This window comes from Cervus elaphus, chromosome 9 (assembly GCF_910594005.1).
Source record: "Cervus elaphus chromosome 9, mCerEla1.1, whole genome shotgun sequence".
In the NCBI taxonomy this organism is placed as follows: domain Eukaryota; kingdom Metazoa; phylum Chordata; class Mammalia; order Artiodactyla; family Cervidae; genus Cervus; species Cervus elaphus.
Window position 1 is genome coordinate 39,992,215 of NC_057823.1, and position 15,951 is coordinate 40,008,165.

Below are 15,951 nucleotides of genomic sequence, written 5' to 3' on the forward strand. Positions count from 1 at the left end.
ATCATGGCATCCAGTCCCGTCACTTCATGGCAAATAGATGGACAAACAGTGGAAACAGTTGCTGACTTTATTTTGGGGGGAGGGGCTCCAAAATCACTGCAAATGGTGACTGCAGCCATGAAATAAAAAGACGCTTACTCCTTAGAAGAAAAGTTATGACCAACCTAGACAGCATATTAAAAAGCAGAGACATTACTTTGCCAACAAAGGTCCATCTAGTCAAGTGTTTTTCCAGTAGTCATGTATAGATGTGAGAGCTGGACTATAAAGAAAGCTGAGTGCTGAAGAATTGATGCTTTTGAACTGTGGTGTTGGAGAAGACTCTAGAGAGTCTCTTGGATTGCAAGGAGATCCAACCAGTCTATCCTAAAGGAAATCAGTCCTGAATGTTCATTGGAAGGACTGATGTTGAAGCTGAAACTCCAATACTTTGGTCACCTGATACAAAGAGCTGACTCATTTGAAAAGACCCTGATGCTGGGAAAGATTGAAGGCAGGAGGAAAAGGGGATGACAGAGGATGAGATGGTTGGATGGCATCACTGACTCAATGGACATGAGTTTGAGTAAACTCCAGGAGTTGGTAATGGACAGGGAGGCCTGGCGTACTGCAGTCCATGGGGTCACAAAGAGTTGGACACAACTGAGAGATCGAACTGAACTGAACTAAAGTAACTCATTAGTTGGCTCTTAAATCTCCATGGAAATGCAAAAGCCTAGAATGTCCACAGTAATCTTTAAAAAGAACAAAGCAAACTTATGCTAGCTGACGTCAAGACTTTCTATGAAACTACTATAATCAAGATATCTGGGGTACTGGCATAAAGATAAACAAATATAACAGAACCCAAACACAAGCCTTACTTTTACTTAGTCATCTGATCTTCTATAAAAGCACAAAAGTAGCCCAATGAGAAAGGGAAGTCTTTTCAACAAAAAGTGCTGGAATAACTAGATATGCATATATAATAAATAAACCTCAATCCTTACTGCAACCATACACAAAAATTAATCCAAGACATATCATAAGCCTGAACAGAATAACCATAAAAGAAAAAATTAATAAATTAGACTCCATCTTAAAAGTTCTGCTCATCAAGACACCTATAAGAAAATGAATAGGCAAGTCGGACTAGAAGAAAATATCTGTACAACATACTATTTACAAATGACTGGAATTTACATATAGAAAATCCATCTGGATAATAAAAAGTCAAACAATTCAACTTACTAGCTCAGTGAATTCTGACAGTTACTTACTTCTCCCTGGGGGTGATATAATGTAATTTGCAAGGTTGCTGCAAAGATCAGGTGCAATAAGGATAAGCACATAAGTTCACAGTGCCTAGCACAAAGCAGTAGTAATAGTAGGTGTCGTTATTATAAAGACCAGGATCATGTTATAGACCCGTGAATTTCAACATTTTTTTCTTAACAAGAGAATCCTGTTTTCAAATAAAACCTCATTCCAGACCCTATAAATAAAATAAATAAAAGTAGAGCTCTGGATGAATGGGTAGTGAAGGTGGACTATAACAATAGTATTAGCGCTAGCCTACCTGCTCTTACCCAAAATCCCCAGAACTCTAGTGATCTACAAAACACACTGTAAAAAGCCAATGTGGAAGAACAGGGACACAAAGCCATCTTGTGAGTGCATGCTAAGCTGCTTCAGTCATGTCCAACTCTGTGCGACCCTATGGACCATATCCCATCAGGCTCCTCTGTCCAAGGGATTTTTCCAGGCAAGAATACTGGAGTGGATTGCCATGCCCTCCTCCAGGGGATCTTCCCAACCTAGAGATCAAACCCAAGTCTCTTACATTTCCTGAGCTGGCAGGTTGGTTCTTTACCACTAGTGCCACCTGGGAAGCCCATTCACTTACATACTGTTTATGGCTGCTTTCATACTACAAAGGCAGAGCTGAGAAGCTGTGACAGAGACCATAAGGCATGCAAAGTCTAAAATATTTACTACCTGTCTCTTTAAGAAAAGTCTGTCAGAGACTTCCCTGGCTATCCAGTAGTCAAGAATCTGTACTTCCCTGGCATGAGGCTCAGGTTTGATCCCCGGCCAGGAACTAAGATCCTGCATGCCACACAGTGCAGCCAAAAAAAAAAAGTTTGTCAACTTTTGCTCTAAGAGTACATTTTCTAAGGACTCCTGCATAGCATTACGTTTTTTATTTTACTTTATTTTTAGCATTATATTAAGATGCCAAGGAGGAAATAAAAACAACTGTGACACAGTTACTGTTACTAAGCTTGTAAGTATTAATCATGAATGTTTCAGTCTTAAAAAGGAATATTTCGGAATTTGACTTTCCTATCAATTAAGCGAGCCTAAGCTATTAGCATTAAAAATGCTCTGCAATATGAGAATCTTGTTTAGAACACTATTTTAACAAGCCAACTATAAAAACCAATTATAAGACTCAAGGAGATTTAAACAGACCAGATATTTATATTAAAAATTTTGGCCTAACAGTATTATATTAATAGTTAAGGTTTTTTAAAGAAGAGATTTTATCTTTCAGGGATACCTCGTAAAATAATGAAATGGTATCTAGGATCTGATCTGAAATAATCTAGGCAGTGGGAGTTATGGGTGGAATACAGATGAAAGAGTGACCATGAGTTGATGACTGGGCAGCACATGGAGGTTTCAAGGCACTAATATTCCTTCCATTTTTATGTCTGAAATGTTCTTGTAATTAATATAAACATGCACACACAAAGTCCTTTTGCAAGACAATAATCAAAGTTAAACTGGCCATTGTCTTTTCAAGAAACTGGTATGGAAGACATGTGGCACCAATAAATGAACCTGGAAAAAACCCAAAGAGGTTGTTAAAAACTATTAATGACAATCTAATCCAGTGGCTGCATATTATTACCTGAGCCTAAATTAAGATAATACTCAATGAGCTTCATATGGAGAAAAAAATTCCCTATGAAATAAATTTCTCTGAATTTTACTAGTGGCTGCCTTTATCAAGGTTCCTACAAAAGTGAAATGGAGACAATGGAGCATAACAAAAACATACAAGCTCTCTAAAATGTTTTCATAATGTGTACAAAAGAATATATGTGCAAATTAATCACCCAACTTAAGAAATACACTATTATCAACACTGATTAGCTAACTGTGCTTCTTCTTGATTCCATCATCTGTCTCTACCCACTCCCAGCAAGAAGACTTCAGTCTCAAAATTGTTATTATTACTTTGTTATTCTAAAAAACCACAGTTTTACTATAAATTCTTAAAACAAAATATTGACTATCATACTGTACTCAGTAATCTTAAATTTTTTAACAAATCTGAATATTTCCTGGATGATTCTCTGGAGTACAAGCTTTTGAATTAAAGCTGGTTGCATATCTGAGTTCTTGCCACTTATCATGGATGTGACCTTGGGGAAATTATTTTCCCATCAAGCCTTCGTTTCCTACTACAAAAGATTGTTGTGAGAACTAAAACAGAATATATGAAAAGGGCAGTTTCTGGTATATAGCAGATGCTCATAAGTGGTAGCTGTACTAGGTATGATTTATAAAGACTTGACAAATTAAGCCCTTTTACTTAATGGGAAAACAAATCTATCTTGTTATCAAGTGCTCCCTTTATATTAGGCCATTAGAAAACTCTTTAGTAACAAGTCTGTGAATGGTCAATCTCCATAGCCACCACCAGAAGTTATTCTGATAGTTCATCTGATCCTTTGACTTTGCACACATGTTTTCAGAGATGACTTATGTCATACCAACTCTGTTCACCAGAAAATAGTCTGAATCCATCAAGCAGTTTCTTCTAGGTAACTGAAAAGCTGACAAGGTCAATTCTGACAAGATCAGATTTCACACTAGCATTCAAGGGTGAAGGATTGCATTCTACCTTCCTAAAACTGAGACTTACATGCTCTCCTCGATACTTTCCTCGACTTTGTGTCCCCATCTTTACACACAGAAAGGCAGAGAGAAAACAGCAGTGAAGGAAAACGCTAGCTCTGGAGTCAGGCAGACTTGGGTTTGGGCTCTGACTCTGTTGCTTAACTATCTGATGCTGGACAAGAACTAAACCTCTCTAATACCAGATTCCTCATGGATAAAATGGAAATAACAAAAATACTTAACCTCTAAGATACTTATAGTCCTGACTGTGGTTCTAAGAAAATTATAATGGAGATAACTCACCTAATATTAATTTCTTGAACTTTCTTCTTTCTTAAAATGCTCTAGATGCCTGAATTAAAACGTGTGACTAAATCATGAAGTGAGAGAACTTCTCTTAAGTAGTTTTTAGCTGTTAATATTCCTTCAACACATAATGCTTTGGGTATTATTCAGGTGTTAATAAGAGCTATTTTATTTTTTCAAGGAAAAAGCACATCTAGAAGGAAAAAACATGTTAAAAGAAATCCTGATGTCTGGCTCTTTAGCAGCAAGTCACAATGAGTAGGGATAACTAAAACAAAGATAAAGTCAAGGTTCAGAGACACAAAATGGGAAGAGTGAAGACAGAGAGGACTAAAGCAGACGTGGAGTGCAGTCATACTGCCATTTCACACGCCACATCACACAGTATGCATCACAGCAGAGCTGATACAAGGAAATGTTCTATAGAAAGGGGGGACAAAAATTATCAGAAGACAATTCAGATGACAAGCATGGAGGAACGGGACAGAACCACACAGTTCTTTTACATTATTCTTTTTTTTTTTTTTTTTTACATTATTCATACAAGAGGAGAGAGTTACATACAAGAGAGAGTTACAAGCAATGGAACATCACAAGTCTGGAGTGGAGGTACTTGGTCTAAGGGTTCATCCAGTGGCTAAAAGTTATGATGTATTTCTATGTCAGCAGGCATTCAAATAAGATGATGGCCTCTACAGAAACACCAAACAGTCTGGGGTCAAATCTATCAAAGACGAATCTACCTTAGATGTATTACTTCCAGCTTGTACTGACCTCTGTACTAGATCACCATCTCTTCCTACCTCTCAGCTTCCTTCTCCCACTATCAGCAGCAATGAATTTTTTACAATTTCTCCTTGCAGCCCTCTCCCTAACTGCATGGATTCCAATACTCTTTTCTCCATACCAGTGCCTCTGATTAGGGATCTTGCTACAGGATCAGCCCTGCCTCTGCTTTAAGAAATAAAAGCTCTGACTGTTTAAACACAAGAAGGGGGTGATGTGCCAGGCTGCACAAATCTGTAAACTTGGTAAGAACTGATGGGTGGGTGGGAAAAACCTGGAAAGCACCTTTGAAGCAAAAGACAAATATCATTTCTAAAAGAACTTACATAAATTGATAAGAAAAATATTAAGAACCCAACAGATACTTGGGTAAGTTCAGATAACAATTTTTCAAAGAAGAAATACAAGTTAGCTTTTTAAAAAAAGAAACAAATTCAACTGTACTAATCAAAGAAATGTAAAATATAATGAAATATCACTGATTATCTAATGAATATACCATGCTTTAAAAACAACAAAAAAAGTAACATTCCTCAGTATTTGTAATGGTGTGGTGAAAGGAACACTCTCTCATGTGCTGCCAATGAGAACTTAAATGAGTAGAATCTTCTGAAGACAGTCTTAAAACTTTATACATATAATCCAGTAATTTTACTTTTTGTAGTGTGGTTTAAAGAAAACATCAGAAATTCAGACAATTTACACCTAACAAGGCTTGTTGCTATTTTAGATGCACATTTTCAATAAAGGAGGGGGGGGGGTTGGTTAAAAACCCACACCTGATATTAGTGCCTCTATTTTAGCATTTCAACTGATTTGTATTATAATTAGTCGTGTCCAAGTCTGTCTGCCTCACTGGACTGTGAATTTCCTGAATACAAATTTGAGGTTCAACCAGCTCTATGAGCACCTTATCACCCTGTGAGCACTCCCAGCACCTAACACAAAACTTCATTAACAGCAAATTAATCAATGACTGACTTCAAAGACACATAAATACACGCATAAAGGACATGAACAAATACTAAATTTATAACTGACCTAATTTTTCCACAATTTGGAATAAACTCAATTCCATGAGATTATTATAGGAATGAGTTAATAGACTGCAGTAATTACAACCTACAATCACGCTCCTTTATCCTTTCTTCTTGCCTGGAACACAGATTTAAGGTCTAGAGATATAACAGCCATCTTGAAACCGTAAGTCAAGAAGCCACAAGTCAAGGACTGTAGAGCTGAAACAGAAAAGCTTTGGTCCTCATTATGTCACTAAGCCACTACCTCACTCCAGATATCTTGTTATGTGAGAAACCTTAGATGTTAAACTCACTTAATTACATCAATTAATATGGTGTTTTCTGTTATCAGAATTGATAAAAATTTCTGATAGATACTAACAGGGCTTTCTGTTACTTGTTCTGACATATTAATAAATGATACATAACCATCCAGTTGATAATAGTAACTAAACCAGGGGTGGTTACTTAAATAAAGACCATCAGAGTCTTTCTTAGATTGATTTATGGTCTCAGGAGAAATAACTCCTTTTTTTCCATTAAAAGCTAAAACTCTATGGCTGCTGGCAGACACTTTGCCTGTCCCTTAACAACAAGAAAGTCTATCTGTTGAATAGAGAAAAGCAAAGTCAAAAGACAGAGAAACATCATCTCAGCTCCCAGATCTGGCTCAGTTTGAAGCCTATCCCAGGCTTCCTAATTATTATGCAAACTAAACTCTCTGTTTTGCTTAAGATTACCACGTCTTCCCTGGTGGCTCATATGGTAATAAATTTGTCTGCAATGAAGGAGACTTGGGTTTGATTCCTGGGTTGGGAAGATCCTCTGAAGAAGGGAATGGCTACCCACTCAAGTATTCTTGCCTGGAGAATTCCATGGACAGAGGAGAGCCTGGCAGGCTACAGTTCATGGGGTTGCAAAGAGTCAGACATAACCGAGTGACTAACACTTTCACTTTTCACTTGAATTGTATTTCCAACACTTGCACCCAAAAGAGTCCTATATACTACACCGGAGTAAACAGATAAATAATTTTTTACAGGTTGAAAAAAAACCTTGTCCTATATTAACTCATATAATTCACGTTACATTTGTCATTCTCCAACTGCTTACTATTTTCATTATGTCCATACTACAATCACACTGAATTGCATGCTCTTTTGTACACCTTTCATGTTTTCCTATTTATATGATTCGATTTTTGCCTGCTGTTTTACATTAATGCCTTTCTTCTAAATCTCTAATCACGTTTCTTCTGAAACACCACAGAATTTATCTTTATGCCCCTTAGTAGTTTTGATCTTGCATTACAGTTATTCATGTGTATGTCTTATCTACCCAACAGTACTATAATCTCACTTTGTTTGGATTTGTATATCTCCCCACAGGTCAGTGTGTTTCCATAATCCATGCTATTTCTACTAAACTTAAGCTACTTCCTAACAATACACCTAACTACTGACATGTATTAACACCTCTATAGTTTGTTGTCAACAGTGATATACTTAATCCTCCTAGATACCAGAAAAGCCACATTAATACAACTGAGAAGACTGAATGGGAGTACAAATTACATTCAGGTAGGTAAATACACATATATAAAACTGAAAAAGTCAACTCTGTCCAATTTAAGAAATGTTTTACCTAGAGACGTTCAGGTCTTCTGATTTTTGCTGAGTCACCCAAGTCAAACCTATTCTAGGTCTCAGTATTTCTCTGATAGTTCTCAGGCAAATCTCCATTAAGGATTCTTACCTCTACCTGTATAGTCAAAGCTATGGTTCTTCCAGTACTCACGTATGGATGTGAGAGTTGCACTATAAAGAAAGCTGAGCACTGAAGAATTGATGCTTTTGAACTGTGGTGTTGGAGAAGATTCTTGACAGTCCTCTGGACTGCAAGGAGATCAAACCAGTAGGAAATCAATCCTCAATATTCACTGGAAGGACTGATGCTGACGCTGAAGATCCAATACTTTGGCCACCTGATGCGAAGAGCTCATTCATTAGAAAAGACCCTGATGCTGGGAAAGATTGAAGGCAGGAGAAGGGGATGACCCAGGACAAGATGGCTGGATGGCATCACCAACTCAATGGACATGAGTTTGAGCAAGCTCTGGGAGATGGTAAAGGACAGGGAAGCCTGGCGTGCTGCAGTCCATGGGGTCGCAAAGAGTCAGACATGACGGAGCAACTGAACAACAACCCATGCACTTACCCACCAGTATGTTTCCATGAAATATCCATGAAGAGAAAATCCACTCCTAGCAGTATTCACACCTCTGTATCTAGGCCCAAAGAGTATATAGTTAATGCCTTTAGCTTTCCTAACTCAGCTAGGATCTATTTCTCACTAACTTATTCTTAGCACTTTGGCTCTAATGCCTTTCCCTGTCTTTCATCCTTCTTTTAGCTCTCGCTGAAATATTGAACAACAACAGCAGCTACCCTTTATTGAACATATAAAACAATCCAGACACAGTGCTGGGTACTTGATAAAAGTATTTCTGATTCTCATGACAATACTAATGATGCTAGACTAATTTTACAAATAAGGCACCTGATCCTCAAAGAGTAAGGTAATTTGTCAAATATTACCCAGCTGACCAGTATTACAGCTGAAATTTAAGTTCAGATCTACCTAGTTCCAAGCCTATGTTTTTCTCACTGTATCATATTACCAAAAATAAAGCACTGGCTGTTCTCACAGCTTCTACTCTTGTCAATCAACAATCTATTCACACAGCATCCAGAGTGATCCTTTGTTCAAATATTAATTCATTTTTTTTTGCTCAAATCCCTCCAATGTTTCCTTATTTAAAAGCTAAAGTTCCTTACTAATGACCTATGAGTTCTATGTGATCTGTTCACTTGTCCCCTCTCCAATTATCTGTCTGGTTTTGTTAATCTCTCCCTCACTCTACTCCAGCCACACTGGCTTCTCTGTCATTTCCCACACACACCAAGGTTGTTCACACCTCAGGGTCTCTGAACTTACTGTTCCCACTGCCTGTAACACTCTCTCCTCTCCACTCAAAATTCTCCTACCTCATTCCCTCACTCAGGGCTCTGTTTAAATGTCACCTTCTCAATGGAAGCTTCCACACCACCTATTTTAAACTGCAACCTGTCCTCAGTACTCTCTATTCCCCTCTTCTTTTGATTTCTTTCTCTAAAATACTTATCAACATGACATATTATAGAAGGCTTCCTGGGTAGCTCAAACATTAAAAAATCTGCCTGCAATGCGGGAGACCTGAGTTCAATCTCTGGGTCGGGAAGATCCCCTGGAGATGGTAATAGCAACCGACTCCAGTATTCTTGCCTGGAGAATTCCATGGATAGAGGAGCCTGGAGAGCTACTCTCCAGGGGGTTCACAGAGTCAGACATGACTGAATGACTAACACTTTCACTTTCTTTCTCTCATGACGTATTATGTTTGTTTATTGAAGTAGTCTACTACTAGAATACATCTCTGACAACACGGACTTTGTATATTCTGTTGACTATATCTGCCATGTATTAACAGTAGGTACTTAGTAAGTATTTATTGGATGAGCAAATGAATACCTTTTTTCTTCCTAGATGTTTAATAAAAGGAGCCAATGATGGCTCAGTGGTAAAAGAAAAATCTGCCTGCCAATGCAGGACAGTCATGTTCAATCCCTGATTCAGGAAGATTCTACATGGTGGGGTGCAACTAAGCCCATATGCCACAACTACTGAGCCTGTGCGGAGCATTGGAGCCACAATTACTGAGCCCATGTACCACAACTACTGAACCCTGCATACCCTAGAGCTCATGCTCTGCAACAAGAAAAGCCACTGCAATGAAAAGCCTGCACACCATAACTAGAGAGTAGACCCCGCACTCTACAACTAGAGAAAAGCTTGCACAGCAACGAAGACCCAGCACAGCCAAAAATAAAATAAATAAAATTACAAAAAGGAAAAAATTATCTCAAAGACATTCTCCAGAAAGCAAATGTAAAGGCAACCTGCTTCTGTCACAGTTTAGACTGATTTAGCAAATCGTCTCTCCTCAAACAGTGCCTTTAAAGAACTCTCTTAATTTTTCCACAGTTGTGAATAGACAGCCATGTCATTGAGCAACAAACTGAGCAGACTGAGCCAACTCAACCAGAGTGTAGTATTATAATCAAATAAAACTTACAGCAAAGTTAATCAGACACATATTTAATGATATGCATAATTGTTATTGTGCTGCACGGTAACAGGCATAAATGGTAGACACTTCATGTAAATGACTCTAATTACTATTTCTTTTACACAGCCAAACCAAGCATGTCTAGGATCAGATTCAGGGAAAAACAAGAAGGGGAAAGCTGGATCCTAAGCTCTGGAAAGAAAAGTCCTCTCATTGCATCCCCTTAGGCATTGGGCTAATGGTCGCCATCCTGAGGTCATGTTAAAACTCTTTCCCCTCCATTGTAAGAGAGGCTTCCTTTTACCAAAGATTAAAATATTAGGCTGAGGACAGCCCTCTCTCTTCAGTCATAAGGCTAAGAGGAACCAGAACAAACACTACAATACATGATGACAAGGAAGACAGGACAGGCAAGCTGGTAGAGAAACCAAATGACGGCAAATTCACTGAAGACCTACTATATGCCAGTCACACTAGTACATGTTTCACATAATTCATCTAATGTACTTCCCCTACCCCACCTCAGAGCCTCAAGCTCAGTCCCCAGGAAAGCAGAGGAATAAGCAGAGAGAGCGACATTTTTTGTGAGGACTACCTGCTTCAAATTTTCCTGTAAGGCCTAAATAATGTCACCAGAAAGGATAATTTAGGTAAGCTAACATTACTAGGAAGATTAAGAGGAAGCTGTTATTTAGTGGCTGTTTCCCTTGCTTCCTACCCTATCTAACCCACAGGGGGATAAAGGGCCCCCTACTTTCCTATGGGTTTGTCCAAACCTATCCAGCTGAGGCTAAGCCCACCCTTCTCTGGCAATATCATCCCTATTCACTGCAGCTCTCCTTTTTCTTGGTGCACTTACTGTCAGGGTATACAATATTCACTTTGTGCCATCTTATAATTAATTTCTTAGGTTAACACTTATCTCCCCAATGACACTACAAGCTCCTTAGTGGCAGAAACCTTGTCTTAAACTTCTTTAGTAACCCACACAAGGTCGAGCATCATTTTTAAAAAAAAGGTGTTTCTATTAAGTATTTGGATGAATTAAAGTAGGTAGGCAATAGGTAGTATAAAAAAAACAAATTTCTGGTTCTAGGTAAACAAGCTGGTGTTGAAATGAAGTTTGCAGTATTCTAACATGTCTTCACCATACTTTTGGATTTTTTCTTTGGAGAGGCCGGGAGCCTGTGTCATGTGACAAGCAGGATCCCTGACCAGGGATTAAGCCCGTGCCCCCTGCTGCAGAACCACAGTCTTTTAACCACTGGATCACCAAGGAACTAATTTTTAAAACAAGTTTCCTTAAGAAAAAGTATGACTGTCATTTGGGATACCGCAGACATCTTTGGATGGAGGTCTGAGACATTTGGATCAGAGCTACAAGACATACAGTGTCAAGAGTATAAGAGCTTCCAATTATATTGGAAAATACACTTAAATCTATAATGTTTGAAAGAGTCCTCAAGACCCAGAGTGTAAATCTAACTGAGCAGCAATACACAGGATCACTGGCCCAATGGATTCGAGAACTTGAAAGACTTTCTGAACAGATAACAATGCAAGTCTCAGTCTACTTTGCCTACCTGATGGTGTCAGCGTCTCAACAAGTTCAATGAGAATAACCTGATTCTGGTATAAGTCTGCGTTAGGTTTGAGAAAACTCAGAAACAAGCCTAAATCAAGAAGGTGGTGTTGTGAGTTGCCCCACCACACCCCATAAGGAAGAACAAGCTCAAAAGCAAGTATCATAAAGCTGAAAGATATCTGACAAAAATAAATACCAAAGCTTCCTGTTTAAGCACAAACTATCAGTGGTCTGTCTAGGAGATGTCAGTAAAATCTACTCTATACTTTTTACCTTTTAACTATGACTGGAAGAAGGTCATCTATTCCTAGAGCTCAACGGGGATTCAGTTTCTCAAACTTGTTTATTTCTGAACCTCAGTGCTGAGTGGGGTGTTGACTCAGTAACTAATACCAGTTGGGTAAGCATGTTTAGTGAGATAGACAAAACAGTCTCTCCCTTCTCTGGTCACCAAATGTCCAGCCTTAGAATTCTTTTAGCCACTAAAACACTCCACTAAAAATCAAACTAAAGAGTTATATCAAAGTAAAACTGCATCTAAAATCCTAGTCCTACAGTGCTCTTCAATTAAAGGAAGTTGACCAGATTTAGGTCTTCAACTTTCAGTGTATTTAAAAGACTACAGTGTTATTCATAAAAACCCTTAAAAATCATGACAAAATATCGGACCTAGTAATTCCACTACATAACAGCAGCTCAAAGTTCTTAAGCACTTATTATGTGCTAGGCACTGTACTGAACACTTTACTTAAAATATCTTATTTAACCTCATAAAAACCAAATAAGGTCATTTCTATTGGTTGACAGATGCATGAATAGAAAGTAGCATAGGGTCACAGAGTAGTAAGTGACAGAGGCAGGACTCAGTCTCAGACTGACTGGACTGTGGAGCCCATCTTTTTCTCACTAGCAACCAAACTAAAAATATATCCTTAAAAAATAACCCCAAAATATAGCCAACAATTTTTGGCATAAAAAGCTCAGTATCATGTATGTATAACATGGCAACATGAAGCATTCTAAATATATGACAAGTAAATGAAGGCACTCTGGATTACAGAGTATTATATTAAATATTTTAATATAATATTAAAAATATTTTTACACCTAACTTTTAGTGACATGGGAAAAATTTAATGCTATAAGTAGAAAAAACAGAATTTTACATACAGTCAGATCTCAACTATGTAAAAATTATATCTGTACATAGAAAGATCTAAATTTACTGCTAAATAAAAAAAAGCAAACTATAGAATTATATGTGGCATGGTCCCATTTATGTAAATAGTGCCTGACTCATTTCAAGTACTCAATAAATGTATGCCATTATTATTATTTGTACTAAAAATGAACTGGTACTACTTTATAATTAGAAAAATCAACAAATTTATTTAAATTATAAGTTTAGGTACTTCCTTATTTAACTAATGAGAAGTGTATAACATCAGAAAAGTTAAATAACATGTGTCTTTCTTTCCCATACCTCACAATTATACAATTTCAGATTAAACATCTCTAAGTGATGGGAACCAAGTAGAACTGAGAAAAATATTGCAACATTTCTAATCTTCTGATGAATGGTTACATTCAACATGTTAGACCACAAAGAGGTATGCAGATTCTATTATATTTAGACCACAGAGAGCTGTGCAGATTCTATCACATTTAGAGTTTAGAAAGGCAAGATCAGGGGTGGTATTTCAAGGGCTGTGATGAACAAGCAGATTCTCTTGGCCAATATCTCATGCTATACCAAAACCAAGGCCTCTGGTGCACTCTCTGAGAGATAATCAAAAGCTCCAGGGTGATGCATCAGAGACATATAGGAGAGGAATAGAAACTAGGGATATTTTTCAGCTGTAACTGTCTTTAGGTAAAATTTACACACACACACACACACACACACACACACACACAACCCCCTGACAAGAGACTTATTCTGAATGAAAAACAGGCAACTCTAGAACTTATTTCCTCAAGTTTCATAGGAGTTTCAGTATTTGTATACAACGTGAAATGCAAGGTCCATGGGATCACATTGATCTTTGGCCTGCCTAAAGTAAAATGGCCTGCCTAAAGCAAAGAATAAATTTGAAACATTAAAAGATGAAAGATTTTTTCCATCCCCTTGTTCTGAGGTATGTGCAACAAAATAGCATGCCAGCCAATGTAGTAAAGAATGTCAAAAGCACTAGAGACTTAGCTAAATAGAAAAAATCAACAACTTAAATACTGAAGATTTAAGTGCAAATACTGTTGCACTGTACTGTACAGGACTACAAAACCACCACATAGTCAAAGAAAAGAGTGGCTTTACCTGTATCTTGCCCCATCAGCCCATTGCAATACATGGCATGTCGCTCAATCTTTGTGGGTGGGAAGCCTCGGTCACAGAGTGGGCAGGATACCTGGGCACTAGATGAGAAGATAGAAGTAGATATTTCCTTCTCAGCATCTTTCTTGTTATCAACTTGAAGAACCTAAAGAACATGACAAATAGCAATTGTATTAGCTTTACAAAGTATCTTTTCCCAAAAAGAACTGCAAGAGGCTCCATCCTGTATTTTACTTACTTTCAATGACACCAATCATTTTGCCAAATTCTGGACAGTAGATTGGGAGATACACTAACATAGTTAATACTCATTCAGTGTCTGCCTACTGTGTGCTAAGCATTCTGCATGTAATAATGCTCATTTAAACCTCATGGTAATCTTGCAAAGATTACTACATTCTTTTTACACTTGAGGAAAGTATTGTCTAAAACAATAAAGCAACTTGCCCAAAGTTACAGAACAAATAAGTGGCAGAGCTGAAATTCAAACCAGGGATTGCTGGGCTCCAAAATCTGACAGAATTCCTCCCTAACCCACTGCAAAGCACTGCCCTCGTTAAGTCAGTACGCTATGTTTCAATTTGTATTAGCAACAGCATCTAAAAGACAGTTATTCAATCTCACGAAAGAATTATGAAGGCAGTCAAAAGGTATAAACTCCTAACTGTAAGATAAATAAGTATTTAGGGTGTAATTTACAATGTAATACTATAATTAACACTGCTGTATGTTATATATTAGAAAGTTGTTACAGTAAGTCCTAAGAGTTCTCATCATAAGGAAAAAAATTTTCTATTTCTTTAATTTTATATCTATATGAGATTACAGGTGTTCACTAAACTTACTGTGATAATCATTTAACTATACATGTAAGTTAAATCATTATACTGTACTCCTGAAACAGTGCTATGCTGCTCCTGCTAAGTCGCTTCAGTCGTGTCCAACTCTGTGTGACCCCACAGACAGCAGCCCACCAGGCTCCTCCGTCCCTGGGATTCTCCAGGCAAGAACACTGGAGTGGGTTGCCATTTCCTTCTCTAATGCATGCATGCTAAGTAGCTTCAGTTGTGTCTGACTCTGTGCAACCCTATGGACAGCAGCCCACCAGGCTCCTCTGTCCACAGGATCCTCTAGGCAAGAATATTGGAGTGGGTTGCCATTTCCTTCTCCAAAACGGCACTATATATTAATCATATCTCAATGAAACTGAAAGAAAAAGAAAGAATTAATTCCACAAACACACAAAAAGAACTGTGATCATTATAAGTAACTTCGGACATCAGAAGTGAGGGAAAAAAAAAGAGCTCAAGCAACACAACTAAAATTTAAGTTAAGAATCTAGGCCTCAGCTTATACCAGTAAGACAAACCACCTCTTATGTTTTATTTGTTTCTTTTGGGTTGAAAGAGGAAACACAACTAAGACCCAAACATTTAAGAAGGCCTGAAGGCAATCATTAAAACAATTCTGACAAAGCCATTCTTACTCCCTTTTCAATGTTTTGTAGTCATCATTTTTCCTACAGTTCCCAGTATCTCTCAGAGGCAGTTTTATTTTACCTTTACAGGTCAGAGCCAAGAACTCTGCAGTGATTAATTCAACAGTATGCGTGAGCACTGCAGCACTACTGCCTAACACTTGCTTCAAAGGACAGCATGTCCTATCCAATCAATGTGAAACTATCCTGCATAGCCACTGCTTCCATTTAAAAGCCAGGAGCAACTAGGCCGTCATTATGCTTTACTATAGGAAACAAAATAAACCCTTTTCTGATACAAGAACAAAATGAGACCAAAACTGCAGTGGATAGATAATTTGAGCTCTGAGAAAACTGGGTTTTTTTGGTTTTTTTTCTTTTTAG

At 37.8% G+C, this 15,951-nt stretch overlaps 1 protein-coding gene across 8 annotated transcripts in view; it reads right to left on the reverse strand.

Moving 5' to 3' along the window:
• UIMC1 (ubiquitin interaction motif containing 1) overlaps positions 1-15,951 on the reverse strand; it is a 121,750-nt gene that overhangs the window by 22,583 nt on the left and 83,216 nt on the right. For all 8 annotated transcript variants that reach the window (XM_043912352.1, XM_043912354.1, XM_043912351.1 and 5 more), the window contains one exon: positions 14,073-14,235. In XM_043912352.1, the coding sequence (XP_043768287.1) occupies positions 14,073-14,235 (163 nt within the window). The remainder of the gene's footprint in view (positions 1-14,072; positions 14,236-15,951) is intronic.